At 40.8% G+C, this 23,988-nt stretch overlaps 1 protein-coding gene across 7 annotated transcripts in view; it reads left to right on the forward strand.

Annotated features, from left to right (window-relative positions):
* Positions 1–23,988, forward strand: part of LOC135182423 (6-phosphofructo-2-kinase/fructose-2,6-bisphosphatase 4) — a 57,904-nt gene that overhangs the window by 20,780 nt on the left and 13,136 nt on the right. For 6 of the 7 annotated variants that reach the window (XM_064156526.1, XM_064156523.1, XM_064156524.1 and 3 more), the window contains exons 2-12: positions 5,781–5,897; positions 9,508–9,604; positions 12,020–12,086; positions 13,790–13,864; positions 14,695–14,751; positions 15,020–15,141; positions 16,730–16,937; positions 17,518–17,664; positions 18,218–18,322; positions 20,012–20,141; positions 20,508–20,570. In XM_064156526.1, coding sequence (XP_064012596.1) covers positions 5,786–5,897; positions 9,508–9,604; positions 12,020–12,086; positions 13,790–13,864; positions 14,695–14,751; positions 15,020–15,141; positions 16,730–16,937; positions 17,518–17,664; positions 18,218–18,322; positions 20,012–20,141; positions 20,508–20,570 — 1,183 coding nt within the window. In that variant the 5' untranslated portion in view covers positions 5,781–5,785. Of the gene's footprint in view, positions 1–4,946; positions 4,976–5,780; positions 5,898–9,507; positions 9,605–12,019; positions 12,087–13,789; positions 13,865–14,694; positions 14,752–15,019; positions 15,142–16,729; positions 16,938–17,517; positions 17,665–18,217; positions 18,323–20,011; positions 20,142–20,507; positions 20,571–23,988 lie in introns of those variants that run through there. The other variant, XM_064156525.1, reaches the window with a different exon arrangement.

Raw genomic sequence — 23,988 nt, forward strand, 5'->3', positions numbered from 1 at the left:
AAGGAATTTACCTGTCTTAGCTGTTTTTGATGTGACTTTCTAAAAGTTGTAGCAACTGGAGTTATCTGGGAGAGAAATCTGGCTGGCTGTGCTGGAGTTTAGCTGTAGTGGGGCCTGAAGAGTTCCTTCAGGCTGTGTATTACGAAGTCTTCATAGAGCAGTTCTGGCTTTGTGCAGCCTAGCAAGCAGACTGAACTTTTACAGCTGGTGAGACCAGTAAAATGAAGGTTAACTGTTCTGAATAGCCTTATAAAGTTAAGGCTTCAGGGTGATAGAAATGGACATTTTTTATATTTTCAATAGATGCCACTCATCTTTTGTGAAAGATTTTGCCTGCAAATAGGTTACAGTAAAGCTACTCCTGGCATTGGATGTCAGATTGCTTCGGGCTCTATGGATCAAGCAATGGGCTACAAACGTGGACATAAAAAATAGTGTGACATAGTGAAAGTTGTTTTGAGAGCCTATCAGAGGATGTTTATAGAGTGAAAGATAAATAGTGAACTTCTGTGCTTCCTCCTAGTGCAATTAAGGGCATTGTTTGCCTAAAGCTGCTGGAATTTGGTCATTCTAATGATTTTTTTATTTGTGTTTGTACAGCAGTATGCTTGTATGTCAGGGCCAAAGAGAAAACAATGCCTCAAATGAAGATTATCTTTGCTCTAAATAACCGTACCCTTTGCGCTTATGCTGCTGATGTGCATTTGTACTCTCACCCTTAGCAGCTGAAACCAGGGAGTGAGTTGAGGACAACACCCAGCTGTAGCCTGAGGGTCTGGGTGTATGATGAAGCCCTAGCTGTTGGTATCAGCTGTAGGAAGCAAATGGTAACCCCAGGTAATCGGATGGCAGAGCTGCTAGGAGTGACTGGTGGCATGAGGCTAGGTAAAGGACAGATAGAAATTCTGAATCCCTTGTACCAACTGATGATTTCATAGAATGATTTGGGTTGGAAGGTATTTTCAGCCTCCACTGTGATGAGGAGGGGCACCTTCTACTAGACTAGGTTTCTCAAGGCCCCATTCAGCCTGGTTTTGAACCTTTCTAGAGTTGGTGCTTCTATAGAATCTCTGGGCAATCTGTTCCAGTGCCTCATCACCCTCATGGTGAAGAATTTCTTCCTTATGTCTAGTCTTAAAGAGAGTTTCTTCCACTTCAAAACTGTTATTCCTTATCTTGTTGCTACATGCCTTTGCAAAAAGTCCCTCTCCAGATATCATGTAGCCTGCTTCATACACTGGCAGGCTGTGATTTGGATCTCCCTGGAGATGGGACATCTTCCTGGGTTTGGACAAAAAGAAAAGAAACAAATTAGAATAGATTTCTTTCAGGTATAGGAGCAGGACATTTTCAGGAAGAGCAGTAGGATGGGGGACCCATCCCTGCAGGTGAAGAAAGATGACTAGTTGTCATCATGGATCAGCAGGAAAAAATGGGTGGAATTGGGTAAGCGATAGGGGAAGACACATAGGGCTAACCTTATTTGGAAGAGTGATTGTGGTTGCTTAGAGATACTTGTGTGTGAACCACCAAATAGTGCAGTGGTTTTGGAGAACAGGCCTTGAGATAAAGGTCACAGGAACAGTAAGAATCCTTTGTATACTTCAGATGGCAAACCATAGCAGCTTGGTACAGAAAGTATCTGACCTTAGAAGCTGACTTAAAAATCTAACAAAGATAAGGAAAAAGAAAACCCTCCTATTTTGGATGAAAGGAAGGGAGAGCTGCTAATAGGTAATAGGTGAACTTGGAAAGTACCGACTCTTGTCTCCAGTTTCATAAGGTGATGTGAGTTTTGAGGTCTGATGCAATGCTGCACAGCCAATCTAGCCTGTTCAGTGTCCCAGCGTGGTGTCACAACCTTCTTTTGCATCTTGTCTCATTTCACAATAGATTTTTAAGGGGCAAGAAATGAACATGTAGTTCCTGCTGTCCTTGACTGTTAGATCTTAAGCTTTAGTCCTAATTCTGCTCTGAGCTGCAGCTTGCTGTGTTGTTCAGTAGTGTATAAGAAATGCTTAACTGCAAGAATGACTTTGCTAAAATGGCAATACTTGATTTAAATGCTCTTCATCTCTCGGCCCTTTTGCTCTGACTGGTATTTTGGGCATGTTTTTTGTGTGTGTCCTCTAAATGAAGGGGCACCACGTACACTCCTTTTTGATGCTGCTGTTTATAAACTTCAAACTAGCACACAGTGTTACATTGTATATATTACAAACAGCTATTTTAAAGGAAGAAAACCAAGTAAAGTTGTAGAACATTTTAGAAAATGATGGCAGCCAACCTTAAAAGCTTTGTTTAGCTGTTCTGAATGTGTATGCTCCTCTTGCAAAATTAGTGTTGATAACACATCCCCAGGTTGGGGCTGTCAGAAACCCTTGAGAGTTACCTACTTGAAGCAGTATTACAAAATAAATTTGTTTTTCAAGAGTAGATTATGTAGAGAGATTTATGGAAGTAAACCAAACAATCCAGCATGTAGACCTCTGCCTTGCCTTTGCAGCTTGCACCCGTGTGACTACTTCAGTGATGCAGGTTTTCATATGAAGTGGATGATGCTGAGGTACTGTGGAAAGGGGAATCAAGCATTGTGCTCTTGGGAAAATGTAAGCCAAAGAAGCTTTTTTATTGTGGGAGTCAGATGTCTAACTTGTTGATTGTTTGGGGTTTTTAATCAATCCACTTCCTTATCTTAAGATTGCTGATACTCCTTCAAAGGAAGGTGTCAAAGCCTTGAGATGCTGACATGCTAAATACTGTCACTGGAAGGAAGGTGCCTCCTCACTTCCAGTGACTCTTGGCAAGGTTTGGCTGGGAAAGCTGTGGTTCAGTCATGTAAAGTGAAAGGTAATTAAATGGCTTTTAACTTTTGAGTATTTGATACCTCTTCGGAGCTTTGTGTTTTGTTCTGGTCTTTTTTACTGAACTAATGAGCAAAATTAAGCCTTGTTAATTACACAGATCAAAAGGAGATAAAAGCCAAGAACCTGTGTTTGCTATCTTAATTCTTCAGTGTTGTTGAGAACGCTACAATGAGGTACAGAAGAAATAAAACAGTTGCTTTGTATGGTTTTATTTTCAGTCCTGTCATTTAGCCATCTACAGTTTTGAGTGGCACATATGCCTCTGACTTCTGCCTCCACGTGTATAGATGTGCTTGTCACCATGTGCCACCTGCGTGAGTGGCATTGGACTGCAACCACAGTTGGCTCCCCAAACCAGAACACTAAATACTTTCTGTTGCCTCAAACTTTGGATTGCCAACTGACATTGCCTTTTTAAAGACAAACACTAGTGTGTGGTACACGCTGTAGCCACATGTACTGTGTCATGGTGTTTACTGGGCTGTGGTATTACATAAGAGCATGATATTTAAGGTCATTTGGATCAGTGGTATTCCTCCTTCTGGTGTGCAGGGCATCTGTCTTGTTGCTATCTGTCTTTTAAAGAGGAAAAGCACCCTTGGTCAGCCTGGTGCCTCATCAGAATAAGGACTTCAGCAGATAATTTCCTTGGCTTCTGCCACATGCCTAATAAGTAGCAGGGCATAGAGTGATCAAGAAAGCACCTTAAGTGTAGACTGCATGCATAGGGCTCTAATAAAGGCATTTTTCCTAGGGTTTTAGTACTTCTTTGAAATCTGTATCAAAAGGAAAGTGGTGCCAGAGTTGCACACTAACTGCTTAGCAATGAGAGGAAATGTCCCTCTTGCGTGTTGCTGTAGTTGTGTTTATCCAGTTTGCTGCTGATCTATTACAAGATGATGTAGGCTGTAGGACTTGGCTTAGAGAGTGATTGTTGGGTGTAATCTGTGAAGCAGCCATTGAAGTTTGCTGCAGGGTTTCTCTGTGGTAGCTTTTTTAGCCCTTAGTTTTGCAAAATGGAGTTTTGCCCCAGTATAGATTATTGTTACATTACCAGAAGACAAGTGTTCTGTGAGAAGGCAGAGCTTGGATGGCTTACTGTGGGTAGAACAGGTAAAAAGAGGTGATCTAGGTATATGATGTTGGCTGGTAAATTCTGTCCAGAATGGGTAGAAAGCCTGTTTCAGTTAGCTCAGTTCCTTGGGAGAGCAAGTGGAGACAAAGCTGTGTTCAGAGCCTCTTCCGTACAGATCCTGGTTTGTTTTTTACAACTTTACTCAAGTTAGGTATTTCTGATTAAGAACCTTTCAAACTGTCTTCCCTTAAATTTTCTAGGGACTTGGGAATTTCTCTCATCCGAATACGTTACTGTCCTTAACAGCAGAAGCAGCACTGCTAAGCCCAGTAAGCACTGGGTACTCTTTGTAATTCATAGACTGTCTCCCTAGAGCCTTCATTCCTCTCCTTGGAGAGAGGGTTCACAGGTCTGAACTTGGGTCATAGAGGGGAAAAAAGGACAAGAAAAATTGTCTCTTGTTTATAGGCTTTTGTACAGAGGAGCTTAACTCTGAGGGCTTTTATCAGTATCCTTTCAGAGACATGGACACGTTTCATTATATGGAGACTGTGCTGTGTGTTTGAGGTGTGGCATGGCTTTGCCTCCTCTCTCGTGAAAAAGTGCATTTTTGATGGTTTGAGGCTTTATCTTCTGGGGTTAGATTTTGTTGTTTGCTTTTTTTTCCCAATGCATGTTTTAAGAAAATCTGTCTTTGCTAATCTGTTTGTTCCTTTTTGATGAGCTTACTATGAGGAGTGGCTATGCCAAATTCATGCAAGAGACTTTGTGGGATGGGACTGTCAGCCCAAGATTGGGGAATCTTGGGCAATCATAACAGTTTGTACAACAGTTCAGTTATGCCTCACGGCGTAACACTGAGAGTCTTTTGGAGTGAATTGATCACTCTGTGAAAATTGATGCACATGTGGATTGTATAGATATGAATTCCCTTTGAAACAGGGGATGGAGGGAGCTGGTGATATCTCTGCACCACGTTAATATCTTGTTTCTTTTTAGGCAGTTCCATGTAGCTGTGGTAGATTCATGCAAGGTATCCGTAGTTGTGTGCCATTAAAATGTTCAAACACTTGTAATTTGAAAGGAAATGCCTTAAGGCTTTCAGTTTGTACATATGGCTCCTTCAGCTTCCTACAGTGGCTTGAGTTTTAATTTAACTAAGCACTCTGCCTTTGGTTAAGAGTATTTCTGTACATCTATCTGTATATCAGATTATTGTACTTGATTGAATTGAATAGTTGTGCTTTATTCCTAGTAACCGTGAAAGAACAGTCAGAATGAGCTCTGTTTCAAGAGATTTTTGTGTTGAAATATTTAAAGGAGAAATAATGAATAGCAATTACCACATCATACTATAATGCATTAAGCTGCATCTGTTATCCTTGTTCTGCACAGAACCAAGAAAAAGTTTAGCAGGATTGAGTCTTTGTCTTTAAAAATGATCTGAAAATTGTGCACACCTCGCAATTTCCTTTCAATGCAAGCACTGAACTGAGGTGGGTGGGAGAGTCAGTGTCCTTGTTTTGGTTTTGTTTTCATATGTCTTAAAACATGAATGCAAATGCATAGGTTTCTTGTCCTCTGCCTGTACACATCCCACCTGTCCGGTGTTGCGCTACCACTGACTCGCCCTTCCAAAATTCAGCCCAGCATAAGAAACCCAGTTTGAGCCACTGCACTCCTGAGGATCTCCCCCGAGAGAGCCAAGACACATGCATGAGCTGCTTGAACAATCACCTCCTCAGAGAACACATGGGTTGTAACTTTCCACCCAGTACCAGCCTCTGCTTTGTGGGGCCATCAGCGCTAAGTGCTCGCTTTCTGTTTCTCTGTTTCAGTATGTATGACCAACTGCCCTACGCTGATTGTCATGGTGGGTCTCCCTGCAAGAGGAAAAACCTACATCTCGAAGAAGCTGACACGCTATTTAAATTGGATTGGAGTGCCTACGAAAGGTGCTGGATTTGAGTTTCTTTCCATCACGAGGGCAGGGCAGATGTTAAGTATTTTATGAACCTAATTCTCAGTAATTTTGTTGTTGAGTTTGACAACTTGAAATCCTGCCTTAACTTACTTTGCAGCAGTAGTATACACAAGTTCTCAGTTCTTTTTAGATGTTAATTAATCGAGTTCTGGTGACTGTTTATTTACCTCCTTGTTCTGACAGGTACATTTATCAGCTTTTTGCCCTTACCCCATAACAAATTGGTTCTTCAGATGTCCTCTTTGCTTGTGTCTCTTTTATTTTTTTCTGTTTGTTTGTTTTGAGTTTTTCTGCTTTCCTGTCTTTATGTGGGTGAAAGGGAATCTCATTTACAAGTGGACAAGCAGCCAACACTTCTGGGTTAAAGTTCCAGCTTCTCCATCTTCTCTAAAGTTTGTGCCACGTTTTTCTGTGCAACTCTGTGCTTAACTGCATTTGTGAAATAAGGTACAGCCTTTTGAATATTAACTGCCCAAGGACCCGAGGCAGCCATTTGTTAGTTAGCACACTCTTAAGGACTTTTCATGTGTTTTTGGAATGGGGAGTGATGTCTCAGATTGGCTGTGCCAAGGACCTTGCTGCCCTACCTCATTCCTAAGCTGCTGTGGTATCTTGTGGGCCCAGATCAACAAGTAAACATGACCTAAGTCCATTTGAGGCTCTGAGCAGCCATTTCCCCCACCTTCTCTGTCTGTGTAGATGGAAAAGATAGTTTTGGTATTCTGTGTTTCTGTGTCTGGTAGTTTTATAGTTTTGAGTAGTTAATCATTTAAGTAACATTAAACATAATAGACCACATTGAAGTGTAGACTTGTGGCTGGTTATTCAGAGATGTATTTCCTAGCAGCTCTAAAAAGTCAAGATGAAGGTTTAAACTGCCTTTAATTCCTAGGGTATAGCTTTCTGAGTTGGGGTTTTCTGAAGCTCTTAGAAACCTGTCTAATACACTTTATTTAGATGAGATGTTATGGAGGATAAGTAACATTGTCTGACTATGAGAGTTTATGGGATTTAAATTATCACTTGAGTTTTGACTCTTTTCACACTGTATAACAATTGTGATGAGCAGTAACACATATTTAGGGACTTAGTTTTATTCATTAGGCTGAAACAGAATACCAGTCTATCTAGATTAGTCTGTATCCAAGCTGATAAAAGGCATGTGATGTAAATATGCTTGTGTGTTAGATATACATCTAACCCACATTTAGGTATGTCTGGTATGTATATATGTCAGTGTGTAGAGTGTTTTGCTATGTGAACCTTGAAGAGCAGAAATCCAGTATTGGACAACAAATAACATGTTGTGCACGTCTGTCTTGGACTTGGTTGAATATATTCCTGAGTACAGTAAAATAGGTATAGGTTGTCTGCTTCAGTTAGAGGAAAGCAGCACAACAGAAAATATATGCCCTTGTGTTGAGTAAAAATGAGTTAAAGCATTGCTGCCTAACTTTTACCAAAATATGGAACACAAAGCTACTGTGTGAGCTTCCATCCTAGCTTGCTGGCTGTGGTTTGTCTGTGTTGGAAAGGGTCACTTGGGATCTTCTTAGGAAATTACAGAACGTTCTGTTGTCTTGTGTCATCAATGATGCAATTTTACTGAAATTGATTTAAAATAACTCACAGGCGGAGGGAATAGGTGATACCTTGCTCAATGCTTCCAGTTAACTGGGGCTGAGTCAATACATGGGTATTGAGTAGCCCTAACATCTGCTACCCCTCTGCTCTTAATGTCTTAAAACTAGTGTGTGCTTAATCTACTAAGTGTTATTCTCTGAGACAGGTGGTTGCAATTATGAGGTTACATAAACCAGAGAAAATGCCATCTTTTCGTGTAACACATATTAGGCAAGCTGGAGAGTTCAAGAATAGAAGGTGGAGGTAAATAGCCCAGGGTTGATGTTAGCTGAATCCTTGCAGCCATTGGTTCTGGTTTTTATTCCTTCCAAAATCCTCTGTTTAGAATGTGAAATGATGAAAAATACAAAGGACTTTTGTCTGGGCTTTTTAAAGGAAAAGAGGTCAGTTGGATGCGTGAATAGAATTGTGTTGCAATGTAGTTTTTAGATGCTAAACTTGGTGAAGCTTTTTGAATAGTTCTGGCTGCATGGAGGTTGTGATAGCAGTTATCTTTGTGAAACTTTTTCCACAGGGTGGATGCTGCTAATATGATCTGAAGATATTCCCACTAGATAGCACTTTCTCCTTTGCCCTGTAGTGCCCTCTTGTAGTAGCTATTCTTTCATATGAAAGTTCTTATTTTGTTTTTTAAAGAACTATTACCTGACAACACTGGCATTCTGAACTTCTTGCACCTTCTGTTTCTCTTAGAATGAGCCATCTTTTCATGCAGATCATCAAACCATTGCACTACAATCTGAGTTTTGCTGTCAGCCACACACACACAAAAATATTACATTAACATTATTGAATTCAAACAAAAGTTAATATTTGGGGAGGGTAAACGATACTTGTTTCTTTACCCTCTGCCTCCAGGCCCGACAGCAGCTGATGGTTGAGCTCTTTTATACTCTTACTTAATTACAGTTCAGCAATTGTCCGTTCTTTTTTCTTCTTTCCAGAAATGAGGTCTGGCAAATAGTTACCCTTTGGCAACTTCTCAAACAGAATATTTCAGTTCGGTTTAACGTGTTTTAAGAAGTGCTTTGCAGCTCACAGGGAAAACATATAGGTTAGAAACAAATTAAGCATTAGTTGCACTTCAAAGAGCCACTTTCAGAGATGCCAAACGAAGGTAACTAGGGTACAGTGTCATTGTCTGCTGTGTAGCAAAACAGAGCTGCCTTGTCCTAATCCCATATCCAGTGTTGTGACAGGTGTATGGCTATCGATTGTAGGGACCTTTGCCCAGGTAAGGAGTACTTTCCTTTGGCCACTGTTAAAAGATCACAGTAAGATTATGTACACCGATTATTTATTTTATTTTGCTTTGGTTTTACAACTGAAGTGTGTTTTTTAACTAAGTGGAGCAGGGGTGTGAAATAGCATGTACTGCTCCTTGGGAATAGAAATACTGGAGCAGACTTCTGAAATAAACAAAAGCATTTCCACAACTTGACCAAGTTCTGTTTATCAAAATCAAGACTGGGCTAGTTTTATTTAGAGCTCTTCCTTTCTTATTTAAGAGCTGAAAGTTTTGGGAGGTGCTATCAGAATGCTGTTTCACTGCACATACACAGAGTAAAAACCCTAGATTATTAGTAATCTTTTGCAGACTACTGAAATGGGCTTCCAGCTACCCCTGTGAATGAGGAAAAAACGTGTTTTTTCTGCTGTTCAGGCAAACTGGCAGACAGAGGTACAGTGTTACGGCCACTGAAGCTATCTCCAGCCTCTAAGCACTTGGGCAATTTCCACAATTTGTTGTCTTTATAGTTAAAACCAAACAAACCTCCTAAAACTCAAGAAGTCTGATAAGAAGTGTGATATGTTGACTGTGCATCTGCTAAATTACTTTGTCCTTGCAGGTAGCTTGGTTGCAGAGCTGTCATAATGTTTGCCCTTTTCACCTGGATATTGTCAATCCTCAGTAATGCTTGCTGTTTTCTTGGCAGAATTTAATGTTGGTCAGTATCGTCGAGATCTGGTGAAAAAGTATAAGTCTTTCGAATTCTTCCTGCCTGACAATGAAGAAGGATTGAAAATCAGAAAGTAAGTTTTGAATGTGTTTAGGTAAACAATGTTAATTGTGTAAAAACAGTACCCTGTGTACTTGGCTCTGAAAGACTGTTTTAAGTTGTATTTTTGTGTGCTCATGGTGACCCTTAAGAGACTGCAGCATGAGAGGACAAGGAAAGGAAATTCTAGAGAAGGTGGAAAAGTGGTTTCTTTAGGCTGCTTAAAGTTTGAGCTATTTACTTCATCTCAAGTATCAATAATGCAGAGAAGGTAAATATTTGATTCTTTTTCACCTTTCAGCAGGCTGTGACTGTTGTTATCTTGCAGATATTCCAGGATATTGTCATTCAAGGCAGTTTTTTACAAATGGTTGTTATTTTTGCTTGCCTTTTTTGGATAAGATACCAGCTGATAGATGTGACTTTTTCTGCTATTTCCTGACATTCCTGAAGAGCTAATTCCCAAAGAGTTTTTGTGGGGGTCATAAGGTATAAAAAAGCAAAACAAAACCACTAACTGCTTTCCTTTTTGGTTTGTGTTCTGGAGCACTTTGAATTTTTTTGTTGTCATCTATTCAAGTGAGCAGAAATGGGAGTCTACTATTCTGTCACTGAAATTTGTTTTTTTTTGGCCACCATGCAAGTGCTTTGCGTAGTGGTTCAGTACACTGTCTCAAAAATGGCCATGTTTTGCTAATGTCATGTAAAGCAAGGTGAGCATTTTGCATTTACACAGATGTGTGAATATCTGTGCCCAGATTAAGCACATGAGTCTCATTTCTTGTCTGGAAAGAGGCTGTGTTTTAATGCAGAGGAAAGGCCTTGAGAAGAAAAGGTAGATGAAGAGAAGGTCAGGGCAAGAGGGAACTGCCTCTCTTGTAAGATCTCTTGCAAAGAAGGTTCCACGAATCTTGGTTTCCTTCAAAGTTTGTATTTAGGGAAAGTTTAAGAATGTGCAGTATGAATTAAATGAGGACAGAAGATTTAGAGGAACAGAAATGCAAATTGTTTAGGCTGTTTAAAATGTGGTCTATTTTGTTCTTAATTTCATCAGCTCAATCATCACAAAAGTCTGAACTTTCCTACTGCCTGGGCTTCACTTTGAAGCTGTCCTTCTGCTTGTCCTCTCTTCCCCATCCCCTTCAGTAGCAGTTGCTAATGTCCAGGGAGGAAAACCCATGTAAGAGCCTCCTAATCATTTAGGACTAAAGAGTAGATATGAGGTACATTATTCTTGCAAGTCTCTGCTTTTGGCTTAGAGGTCAGTCCAAACCTTTTAACGTGCCTCTGTGTCACCTATCAGACTAAATGGTGAGTAATATAACATGAAATGGGCTGAGGGAGCTAATCTGCCTCGTTAACAATGAGTAAAGAGGGTTTATATTTATTTAGTGAAGACTTGACTGTTGATTCTCAATTTCTGGCACCTATTAGCCATGCTAATGTGGAAATACTGTCAAGATTGAAAAGCCTTCATTTTTCTTTTAAGCTGTGCATGCAGAACATGGTAAATGTAAGAGAAGAGTTAACACATTTCAGTCTGGAAGTCAAAACAGAGAAAGAGTGCATAGAAGAGCTGTTGAAATGGACAGGGTTTTATGCAGAAAAAGACTGCATTTAGTGGAATTAAGTGAGGCTTTGCTCTACTGATGAGTAAATCGTATACAATGGTAATGTTGCCCTTTCAGTATTAGGTCTTAGAAATCATAATAGACTTTGAAGATGATACTAAATGCTAGGGAAATAGAAAAGATGGAAATTAATTTATTCTTTCCAGTTTTAGCACAGTTGTGAAGTGTTCAGGGACAGGGTTTTTTTTTGGTGTTTGTATCTTTGAGGGTCTCCAGTACCAATTACATTGAGCTGGTGGCTACAGTGGGATGTTATTTCCATGTCTCTCCTTAATGTTTGTGCTAAGTCTTTTTTGCACTGTCTTTAAACAGCTTTTTTTTTTCACAAGCAGTTTTTGCAGAATACTTTGAAAGAGCATTGGATTAGTGAAAAATAGTTGTCTGACCATTTTAAGAATAAAAGCCTGGAGTGAATGATTTATTTTTCCTTCCCCTCTGAGAATCAGATTAAGCAGCAAATATCTATGAATAGGTAATCAGGAAAAGAATGCAATTGCAGGGATGATTCAGCAATGTTACCTCAGATCAGTGAAAGTTTATCCTGGTCAGCAGTTGGTAGGTATTCTGTGGTGATGTATAGCTGTATCAGTTGCACAGAGAAGCACTGGACTGGTCTTTTTTTTTAGGCAGATGGCCATGATCATGTTTCCTTGGTTGACCTCTGTTAGTTTTCCCCATGTTTTCCTGAGCAGCTAGTTTAAAAACAGGCATTTTGAGAGAGATTATCCAACAGTTGCAGGGTGCTATGATTAGTGTGCAAGTGCATTAATAAAGTGACTTGAACTAGCTGTTGAGTTTCACTCTCTTTCATTTTTAAGACAGTGTGCCTTAGCAGCGCTGAATGATGTCCGACAGTACCTCAGTGAAGAAAACGGGCACGTAGCTGTAAGTTTCTTGTTGGATACATATTCTTGAGATACTTCCCTGCAAAACAGTGTGTGTCTGCTGGATAATCACAGAAACATGAGTGTTGGAAAAGACCCTCAGCATCACCATGTCCAACCAATATTCCTATTCCCCATATCCCTAAACACCGCATCTGAACGACCTTTTAACGCATCCAGAGTTGATGACTCCCCCACCTCCCTGGGCAGCCCATTCCAATGCCTGACCACTCTTTCTCTGAATTTTTTTCCCTAATATCCGGTCTAAACCTGCCCAATTGCAACTTGAGGACATTTCCTCTTGATCTCTCACTAATTACCTCTGAGAAGAGGTCAGCAGCAGCTCTCCACAAGGTTTTTTCAGGAAGCTGCAGAGAGCAATGAGGGCTCCCCTCAGCCTCGTCTCTTTGAAACTAAGCAGCCCCAGCTGCTTCAGTCACTCTTCATAAAATCTATTCACCAGGCCCTTCACCAGCTTTGTTGCCCTTCTCTGCACTTACTCCAGTACCTCAGCATCTCTCTTGTAATGAGGTGCCCAAAACTGAACTCAGTATTCAAGGTGTAGCCTCACCAGAGCTGAGTACAAGGGGACAATCACCTGCCTGTCTCTACTGGCCATGGGGCAGCCTGAGTAGGTCCAGTGCCTGTCACTATTGCATTTTTTATCTTTGAGAGCTGCAAGTTAGATCTGCCTTGATGCTGCAGTGAAAGGAGCACTTATGTTCAGGGTGGTGATGCTTTATTGAGGGACCACTTTTGTAATTTGAGGTGTTAACTGAGCAATAGGTAATGCTAAGGAAAATGTCTCTCTTCTCTCCGCCTTGTAGAATGCACTGTTAAACACATCTGTTTTGTTTGCATTTGTGTTTCTGTTGGATAGTCTTGTGTTTCAAGTGAAGGCTACAAACTTACTGTACATTACTGAGTGTTGCTTGGCAGTTGTGCTACTGGCATGAGAAATCTCTGAAGAAAGCAGGAAAAACTCAAGCAAATTGTTGCATAACTGAGTATTTAGTTCTGGGCTGCAGCACATCGGCTCTTCAACTATTGATGTTGTGTATTCACAGTAACTTGCATTAACATTGTTTTCCTTAAGACTGCTGACAAAACTCTGGTGATTTCATTAGCTAACCAGTGAAAAGCATTAACTGTAAGCTCTGCTGGGGACATGAAGTAAACTTTACACTTCAGCAAACTTCATACTTCAGTAAAATTCCTTTGTGTTCAGGGATAAATGTAAGCTCTTAGAAAAACAACTGTATGTATCTTGGATTTTCAGATCTTCAGGTCTTCTGCCCTTTAAAAGCTTTAGAGTTGCATTTTGAACATCCTATTAATTGCAGCATGTTTTGTGTGTAGAGTAACTCCACTAAAGTACTACATCTTAGAATTTAATGCTGATGTGGACAAGATTCTGTCCTGTATTATGTGTTAAGCTGAAATTCTAATTATTTATCTCAACTAATGTTCTGTAAGTAGTGCTTTAAAAGTACTTCTTATTATTTAGAAAATCATATGTGTAAAGTAGGAATGTCTGTTAGGTGTATTGAGATAGCAGGGTAGGTGGAAGAGGAAGTGTTTTCATTGCTTCTCTCAGTGTGAAGAACTTTGACCCCTTTTTTTTGTTGTTGCTAACAGCACTTTGTACAGGCTGCTGTGCTTGTTTAATTCCTCTATCTCCCCCCCCTCTGTTATTATTCATAGGTCTTTGATGCTACAAACACAACTCGAGAACGCAGAGAAACTATTTACAAATTTAGTGAAGAAAATGGATATAAGGTGAGTCAAAAGCAAAGGAGTTCTGAGCTAACAGTGTTAGTTTTGCCCTCATTCATCGTTTGAGTGAAGTGCACCAACACACTTGCTTGTGCGACATCCTGCCTGGATGTTTAGTTGGTAGTAGTGCATTTTGTGTTCTCAAGCACTGTTTGTGATTAAAAGTCACCCAGTCCTTATTTTCCTCGTCTTTAATGTTTGTATTGTTTGGAGCCAATCTCATTTTATTCTCTGGCATGAGGTCTGTCATCCTGGACCTGAAGTCCTGAAGTGCTATCAGTGAGAACTATTTAAAATATGGATTTCAGTGCAGTTTGGATTTGTGCTGCAGGAGCACATAGGGAATTCTGTCTTAGTTCTGTACAAACAAAAAACTTTCTGTGCCTTTCTGCCTTCTGTTTAGGTTTGGTTTGCATTTAGCTGTTCCCAGTAATATTTACTTAGCTCTAAACTTGTGTCTTTGTAAACCTGTGAGGCAGGAAAACACAAACCTCTTTTGAAGCGAGACTGCTTCATTAGTTGAAAGACTTCTAAATCATTCTTTCAGAAGCATTAGTTATTATTTATGTGCCTGAACTGGCATCCTCTACATTTATTTCTTCCATCCTATAGTTTTCCACTTGCAAGCATTTTTGGGGGAAAGAATGTAGAGCATGATGCCAACAATTCCTGATGAGAGGGTCTGGAAAAACATAAGTGGAATGATGTTGTGGCTCCATTTAAAAAGGGGAAGTAGACAACATTCTGCTCAGGGTTGTTAGTCTTCAGAGATGTTTTAATGTGTCTTCCTTCTTCCTTCCTTCTGTATATGTAACTTCCCACTTGGACTGAAGACCTTTTTTGTTGAATCAGTGTGTGTGGATCCAGAGGTCATCGCTGCAAATATTGTGGTGAGTACAGTCAAGTTTGCTTTACCTGCTTAAAGTCAAGAGGTTTAAAGCAGCTCATTATTTTTAGAAGTCTATTGTAAGAGCTTCCAACAGCAAGAAAACACTAGCTCCCTTTTGATGGAGAATAGCTCTTTTTGACTTGCATTTATTTTAATTAACTTCCAGAAAATAAGTTTTCATGTTGTGTTCTCCCCCTCCTTATTTCTTTAAACTTCCATTAGAAAAGGAAAGAAACTTAGGTACTACTCTTCTGGTTTTATTTAAACAGCAAGTGAAGCTGGGTAGTCCTGACTATGTTGATTGTAGTAATGAGGAAGCAACAGAAGACTTCATGAAAAGAATAGAGTGCTACAAGAACACCTACGAGACATTGGATGAAAATCTTGACAAGTAAGTGAAGAACTAATGCTGTGATCTCAGCAGGGTTATTTTAAAACATATCCCTAGGGGCCAGAATGTCCTCACTGGGGGTTAGTGTTTCCTAGTCATGTTTTTTTGATGGCTTGGGCTCTCTTTCCTTTGGCAAATCAGAGTGATTCTGGAGTGTAGCCTGAAATCTTGCTTGCTTGAGGGAAATTGTCTGAAGATTTACTCTGGGACAATGTTATTTTGTATTTTCCCACTTGGAGAGTGGTGTAATTCTTCTGGGTTAGAACCAGTATTTAGAAATTATTCCAGACTTACTGTAGTGGTTGTTTGTTACTTGGTTTTTGAGTATGTTAAGACATCCTTTATGATCTGTAAGCATAACTTCACCTGTTGATGTGAATAAGATTCATTTTGAATGCACCAGTCTTAAAAATGTGACTTCTAAATTTATTTGTGTATGCTGGCAGATCATCCTGCAGGTGTGGGGCTGGGAGAAACTTTCCCAGCTAGACAACTTGCCCTTGTGCTAAAGCATTCATCTCTTGTGTTCACTTTCAGCATGGTGAACCATGTGAGAAGGAGCCCTGTTTCTGTTGCTACCTGCCAGGGTTTCAGTGTGGGGGTTTGAGCTGCACTCGTTCCAGGTGCTCCTAATTTGTCTCAGGACCAGTGCTACAGAGAAGGGTTTTTAATGTAATTGAGTGTCAGCAGTCTGGGACTGATTCAGTCAGATCAGTTCATGCATGTAATTACTGTGATGGTCCTAATGGTTATGCTGGGTGAAACAGTGTTCTTTGGAGTTAATCATTACTATCAGAGATGAGGTGATGATGCCCACTTCTCATATCTCCATTTGGTGATGTTATAACTTCTCTTATTTTATTGTGGTATTATGTCTCAAGTGCTAGAAAACAGGAGTGGTTATTTTCAGCTTATTAGACTTTTTTTTCTCCTTTAAAACTCGATGCTACTCTGAAATGAGTGCTCAGATGAGAAAGAATAAGCAGAAAAATTTGAAATTATAACCTCTCTGATGCTGGGGGAAGGTAGTGGTGGAGCAAATTACAGTTCTGTTACTAAAGAGATGAGGGTGATTGAAGAAAAAGTCTTGCTTCAGGTTAGTCCCTGGTCCTTCTGATGCTGTGGTTTCTCTGGAAGGGTTAACAGACCAAGATGAAAAGTGACCTTTTGGCCTCAGGGTGTAATCAGAGAGATATTTGCTGTGGGGGAGGTGTTTGTAACCTGCAGAAAAATAGGGGGTATCGTGAAATACCTGGATATCTTCTTGAAGCTGCCACAACTGAATGACTCCCCTGAATCCTCCTTTGAGTGGGAGGGCTGTATTTTTCCAAGTATAGGATTTGGATTTGAGAAACAAAGTGCTCCTAAAGGAAACAGAAAAAGTGATGTGAACAGATTAGATGTACTTTTGGGAGAGTTGCTTTGTTTCTTGGGACTCATGCATATTTCATGGGTAATTGAGTGTTTGTTTACCACCTTGGCTTGTTGCCCCTTTCTTTTGACCTGAGAGAGAAGGTGTGAAGACTGTGGGACATGCTTGTAGAAACTAAGTGGAGTATTACTTTGTTTGTTTGTTTGTTCGTGAAAGGGATCTTTCGTATATTAAAATCATGGATGTTGGAAGAAGTTACCTTGTGAACAGAGTCATGGATCACATTCAGAGCCGGATTGTCTACTACCTCATGAATATCCATGTGACTCCTCGGTCAATCTACCTCTGCCGACATGGAGAAAGTGAACTCAATCTGAAAGGGAGAATAGGAGGAGACCCTGGCCTGTCTGTCAGGGGAAAGGAAGTACGTACCGCCTGAAGGAGCGTGGCTGGGATCTGTGTGTGTCTGCATGTGTGCAGTTTGTAATTACAGCTTGCTCCCTCTGCAGCCTTTTTTTCTTAGTGTGTTGAAGAAGGATTCTTTTGCTTGCATATACGAGTAGTGGAAACTGGATGCACACACTGTGTGCTGATTTGGTACATGCTCTTTTGTCTGTCTGTCAGTGTGTTGGTGATTCAAATCCTTTTTTATCCTACAGCACAAAGCAGTTGTCAAGAGGGTGTTCTTTTTTTAACTGTATTTTTGCAAAATCTTGACATGTTGGAATAATTGAGGAGGTTCATAAGTTAAAGCTGGAAGGAAGATTCCTGGAGGCAAAGATAGGAACTGTAGAGAACTCTTACATTCCTTGTACTCTTTTCCTTCTTTCTCCTGTCTCTCTTGACATAATGGAATATGTTATACTTCTTGGAAGAATCTTTGTCAGAGCCTTTTGGAAAAGTTATAATGGATTTATGGAAGCTAGAGCCTGTGTGTTCCCAACTGAACAGTGTGTGTTATCTCTAAGCCCTCACCCAGTGTCTCCTGTTTGCTTTTTTTTCAGTTTGCCAAATGCTTGGCACAATTTATTAACGAGCAAAATATCAAAGATCTGAAAGTTTGGACCAGCCAGATGAAAAGGACAATTCAGACTGCAGAAGCCTTGGGAGTGCCTTATGAGCAGTGGAAGGTTTTGAACGAGATAGATGCAGTAAGTTCTTCCTTTTCAAATGTCTAATAAGTTGCTTTGTTTGCTAGGGATGAAGGAAGTGTTTAATTTTGTAATGATACAACTTTTCTGGAATAACAAATGAGGCTGGAAAAATTGTCTTGAATTCCTGTTAACAAGGCCAAATGTTTTCCCATAGTTGATTTAATCTCAGTTTGTCTTTGCCAGTAAAACATTCCCCTGTAGAAGTCGTCGTGCTATGGCATTCTTAGTTGGTGGTGATTGGAAAGGAATTTTTTGGTAGGTGGTAGGTATTGTGATTGGTAAGATATAAGTGCAGTAGGTAAAATGTCATCTTACTTAGTGACTTTGCTGGGCTGTATATGTGACTTCACTTACCTAGGAATTTAATGCCTCCTAACCACAGCCAAATCCAGCTGAGTTTCCCGTTCCATCCCACATGACAATTCTCTCTTTCAGTGTCACAGTAACAAAATACAACTGTTAAAGGTTGCATGTGGTTTTATATAACAGTGATAGCTGCTTTTGGTACTATTGGAAATGCATGTTTTTTGATTGTTTTTTTCACTTCTAGGGAGTGTGTGAAGAAATGACATATGAAGAAATACAGGAAAACTATCCACTTGAGTTTGCACTAAGAGACCAGGACAAATACAGATACAGATACCCGAAAGGGGAGGTATGCTGGTTTTTCTGCCTCAAGATGAAGGGCTTCCTTGTCTTCCTGACTACAGACATATGCTGGCTTTGAGAAAGAAAATATTAACTTAAAATTGCATTTAAAAAGTTGTTCCTTTCTCCAAGGGAAAGCACATAGAGTATCGGCAAGGATTGATCCCAGACCATTTAGCTTGAATCAGGGCTTGAAAAATAAACAGTAGATTTGGAAAAGCTTTGATCTCCTGGGCAGCCTTTCCATGCTGGTCTTGCAGTTATAAAGCAGGAAGGATGATTGTAAGGCTCTGAGCCGTTGCATACAGAAGCATGCTGCCAGGACTGCCTTTTTCTGTAGTTTGGATCTGTTTCACTCTGTTTTTCATGCTGTAGATGATGACTGTTTTTATGCAGTTCTGGCTGAAGCGTTAGCAAACTCTGCAACCACATTGGTCTTTCACTTGAATAAACTCCTTGCCTCTGGGAAAACAACTTGCTGACAGCTTTTCCAAAGCAAACCCATTACAGCACAGCAATTACCAGATGGTCACAGGGCCTGGCTGTGGGTGCTGAAGGCTGAGGATTGAGGGCAGCAGGGTGGAGGAGTAATTGGGCCATCTGCTCTCTGCTGTTTGTGTCAGGAGGAGGCGAAGCTCTTGAAGTCCTCTTTCCTCAGCAGTCAAGAGTAATCACTGCGGGGAGAGCAACTTGTAATAAGAGCACTGTTCTTGTGGATGTATGCCCTGTCCTGCTAATGAGGCAGTCGCCAAACTGCTAAGTTATCTTAATTCCTTTTGGACAAGGAGTGGTTGTTTTTCAGACTGATGCCATCCTCTAAGATGGTGACAAACATTTCAAACTCCTTCATTGCCTTGGGGCGGTTAGTTTAGCTTAGTCTTTTGTAAGAGACAGTTTCTCTAACAGGGCTTGCTCAGCCTTGCTGGAGGCCAAGCTCTCTTGCCAAGGTCTGAACCAGTCATGCTGCTTCCCAATGGGGCAGCCCCCATGCCTACCTCAGGACTGGGTCGTTCCGTGCCTTGCTAGGTGATGTGCTGTGTTCTCTGTGTGTGCAGTGTGTGGCACATTCTGTAAGTACTGTCCTCACTGTACACGTGGAAATTCACTTCAGCAGGTATGTGTGATAGCCCTGCTCTTGACCTCGGCAGCAGTATTGCCGTGGGGGTGGTGCAGAACAGATCGCAGGAGAAACCCAGCCTCCTTGCTTTGTGACTCTGGGTGGTGTAGTGGCCGCCATCACCAGGCCATAGTTTGTTTTCAAAGAGCATCCTGAACAAGTCAGGCTTTGTGAACTCTGTACGCTTGACTGTAGTCTGGGCTTCCTAAGTTCTTGCTTAGAACAGAGATATGTTTGAAGATGAGGTATAGAAAATAATGTGCAAGACTTAATCTGTACACTTTGCAGATGCTGTAAATGAATTTCTAGAGATTTTGTGGAACTCCTTGATCATAGTGACTAATTTAGTAAAGCTTTCCTATGAAGGAGATGTATTTTGTTATATGAATGCTCGTTGATAGTCTGGAAGACCTGAACTGTGTTCTTAATTTAAGCAAACCTGTTACTACAATATTTCTCTGTGTACTGCTAGAACATTTAGAAAATGACTAATACAGAAGTAAGATCCACTGTGTACACATACTGCTGTTCAACAGCTTTCCCTTTCTAATGTGCTGTGTATTTCTCCTCCCCACCCAGTCCTACGAAGATCTTGTTCAGAGACTGGAGCCAGTAATTATGGAACTTGAAAGGCAGGAAAATGTGCTTGTCATATGTCACCAAGCTGTCATGCGATGTTTGCTTGCATATTTTCTTGACAAGCCTGCAGGTAAGTCATCCTTGATACTTCACAAGTGGCCTGGTTCTTGAAGGTTCACCGATTAAGGTTCCAAATAGTAAATTGTAAGTTCCCTTCATTATCAGAGGGTGGTTATGCTAGGCAAGGACACAAGTATCAGATTTTGTATGTGACCCACACATGAAACTTGGTCGTTTATTGTTCTGCTTCACACCTGAAATACTGCAACGTTTGGGATTTGCTCTGATTGAATAGCATTTCTGTTGCATCCTAGGGAAGAAAGCAGATAAGCTGTCAGATAAAAAGACATTTAGGTGATTGGCCTGTAACATAGTAGAAAAGTTAATGTTCTTGTAATCTTTTATTCATATAAAATTTGTTGTTTTAACTTCCCAGAACAACTGCCTTACCTGAAGTGCCCGCTGCACACTGTCTTAAAGCTAACCCCGGTGGCTTATGGTAGGTTGTACTGAGTATCTATATTATGTGTCTAACTATACTGCCTGTGTCATCAGTACAGCTTGTGAAGCATTTAAGTTAAAACACAGTTTTAATTTGCTTTGTTTTAAAATGGAATGGAATAGTTAGGTTTGATGTTGCATGTATGCCAGTACAATTTTGGCAGGATCCCTGAATCCAGTGGTTTACAATTGCTTTGCATTATGCCAGAAATTACATCTGTTTTAGCAAAGCCCTGAACCTACCTGTGGCTGGAACTGCTAGTGGATGGTTTTCTTTTCTACTCACTTCATATACTATTAAACCAATTCTTCAGGCAAACCCATTTACACAGGTCTGGTGAGGTCTCAATTTTTGTTGTTGTATTTGAGTGTATTGCTTTTTAGAAGACAGGCAAACCCACACTTAATGTAGGTTTACACTTAAGGTAGGTTTATCATCTATTAAATAGGGTATTTCCCTTACCCTTAAATAACTTTCTTCTTCTGAGTGTTTTTCTTTTTTCCTGAACCTTTACTCTGCCATGTTAATTGAGTTTGTTTGTTGTTGGCATTCGTTTGTCAGCCGCTATCGGCAATGCTCAGCCTGGGGATGGAGATTCCCTGCTGACTTCTGGAGTGTGGGCTGTGGCTTGCAACTTGGGAGGTACTTGGGTTTGAGGCTGAATGTTAGCTGAGTTTTATGTGTTTCAACCCCAGCTTAACACATGCTCGTTGTTAATTTTCTTTAAGTGATGGCTTAATTATCTCAAGTGTTAGCTCATCACCCTTCAGAAGGTCATTTCTGGGCAAAGAGAAGAACTACCTGCACATCTTACCGGGAAATGGATTGATAAAAAGTGCTAGTCGAGTTAATTGGAAATATGAAGCGACTTTTGGTTAGCAGCTTCGGAGAATAGCAGTCTAGGCTTGTACTGTATTTTTTGTTCCGTTTCAAATAACCTGGAGACCAAGTAGCTAACTTGCGCTGGGATTGTCTGGAGTAGTTTTTGGCACCTAATTGCGTTAGAGCAAGCGTTAACTGTCTGTGCTTTGGTGACATCTGCTGTTCCTAGCCTTTCATGGCAGGCTGGAGGCTTGGAAGTGGAGACTTGGAACCGTTAAAACTTTCTTGGTCGGGTGTTTTTGTTTGGTTGGGTTTGCTTCTTTTTCGGTTGTTTGCTGTTTTGGTTTTGTTTGTGGGTTGGTTGGGCTGGGATGTTTTTTGTTGTTTGTGGTGGGGTTTTGAGGGTTCTTTTGGTTGTTTTTTTTTGAAAGTGGATACTTTTGAATCCCTACTCTCAGCCTGTTCTGCTTGTTTGTGGGCTGGTTGCTTGGTTTGTTTTTTTTCTGTTGTTGTTCATGGTGGGGATTTGGGGTTTGGGTTTTTTTGGTTGTTTTTTTGAAAGTGGATACTTTTGAATCCCTACTCTCAGGCTGTTCCCACAGATTTTTGTTTTGGAGTTGGCTTTGTTGGTTGTTTTGGGATGTATTGGAGGGGGCTGGTTTTGTTTATTGGTGGTTTGGGGTTGTTTTTTTTAGTAGGAAGTTGGGTAACTGTTCATAAATTTTAAGGAGGCCTGGATGTTTGCAGTGGTTACTTGCAGAAAATGAGGAAGGAAAAGAAGTAGTATAAAATCCTGTCCTTGTCAGCTTTCTTTGGTGAAAGAGATGGTTTTTTAAGTGTTTTATAGGTATGTCTGATTTGCACATTACAGTCAAGTCTGCTTTTTGGAGTTTGATACAAGGCACACAGACTATGTAAGCTTTTTGTACAGTAACAATCTATGGCATAATTTCAAGCTGATTTGTCAGTTGGCTGCAGTGAGACAGGATGCAGAATCAGAGTGTGTTTAATATCTTCCAGCCATTCCTGTTCTAGGAGAATGTCTTCCATAGGGATTTGATCTTCCTGGTTGTTTGAAGCTTGGCTCATTCCCACCCTATATGTCTGATCTTTAGCAGGGGAACATCTGTAACAGCCTGACAGCTGGAACAGGATAAATTAGCCTCCTAGCCAATAATTGGCGTAGTGGTGGTCTGTGTGGGAGCACACAGGAAAGAGAAGCTGCTTCGTGCTGTAGGTATGAGCTTGCACGTTGGCAGTTAAAAATGAGCTGGGGATATGCAGACTGTAATTACTGTGGAGTAACTCATGTCCCTTGAGTTTATATTTAGAGCTTTCCATACAATAACTTCTCCAGAGCTTAAACTCAGCTGTCAGTAAGGACTGATAGGTCCCAGTGGAAGTATCTGCTCTGTAAACTGGTATTTAGCAATGTCTGGCATCAGGAATCAGAGCTTGGTTTTGCTTGGTCTTAGGAATTGCAATTGATCTGTGAACAGGATAGTGACCAGCATAGTCTTCCAGTGGGAGATGTACCTTTTGTGCCCTTAAAAATCTGCTTCTGCTTTCTGACTGTTTCTCCTGGATGCTTGAGTACTGTGTCCGGTTCTGGGCTCCTCAGTTCAAGAGAGATGTTGAAATACTGGAAGGTGTCCAGAGAAGGGTGACAAAGCTGGTCAAGGGCCTGGAACACAAGGCCTATGAGGAGAGGCTGAGGGAGCTGGGGTTGTTTAACCTGGAGAAGAGGAGGCTCAGGGTTGACCTCATTGCTGCCTTCAACTACCTGAAGGGAGGCTGTAGCCAGGTGAGGTTTGGTCTCTTCTGCCAGACAACCAGCAACAGAACAAGGGGACACAGTCTCAAGTTGTGCCAGGGGAGGTATAAGCTGGATGTTGTTAGGAAGTTGTTGCCAGAGAGTGATTGGCATTGGAATGGGCTGCCCAGGGAGGTGGTGGAGTCACTGTCCTTGGAAGTGTTCAAGAAAAGCCTGGATGAGGCACTTAATGCCATGGTCTAGTTGACTGGATAGGGCTGGGTGCCAGGTTGGACTGGATGATCTTGGAGGTCTCTTCCAGCCTGGTTGATTCTATGATTCTGTGCTGGCTCTCAGGCAGTGTTTGCTCACAGGGCTCACAACAAATGGGGGTTTCTCAGGGAAGGCAAATGTTTGCCATACTAATTTGCATGGTGGGTTTGGTGGTGAGGTTTTTTTTCCTTTGTGTTTTGGGTTTGATTGTTTTGATTGTTTTGGGTTGTTTTGAAGTGCAGTGGCTTCCTAAGAAAATATTGAAATTGCCTTTTTCTGTCGTGTAATAATTCTGTGGAGTGTGTTACAGCTAGGAAATAGGTGAGCAGAAAAATACAAAACCCTTGTAGTGATGGAAGATAAACTCTTTGGTATGTCAGGGGAACTTGACTATTAATGAATGTGTTTAGGATAGTGGTAGCTTATGAAAACCATGTTCCTGTGAGATAAGACAGTGCTTGGCAGTCAGATATTGCTGAAAATTATGTGGCCACAGTGTACTGAGTAGTTACAGTTGTATAGGTGAGTCAGTTTATGCCGTTTGATTAATAGCAATTAGCAATAGCA

The sequence above is a fragment of the Pogoniulus pusillus genome, chromosome 16, assembly GCF_015220805.1.
Source record: "Pogoniulus pusillus isolate bPogPus1 chromosome 16, bPogPus1.pri, whole genome shotgun sequence".
Lineage (NCBI taxonomy): Eukaryota > Metazoa > Chordata > Aves > Piciformes > Lybiidae > Pogoniulus > Pogoniulus pusillus.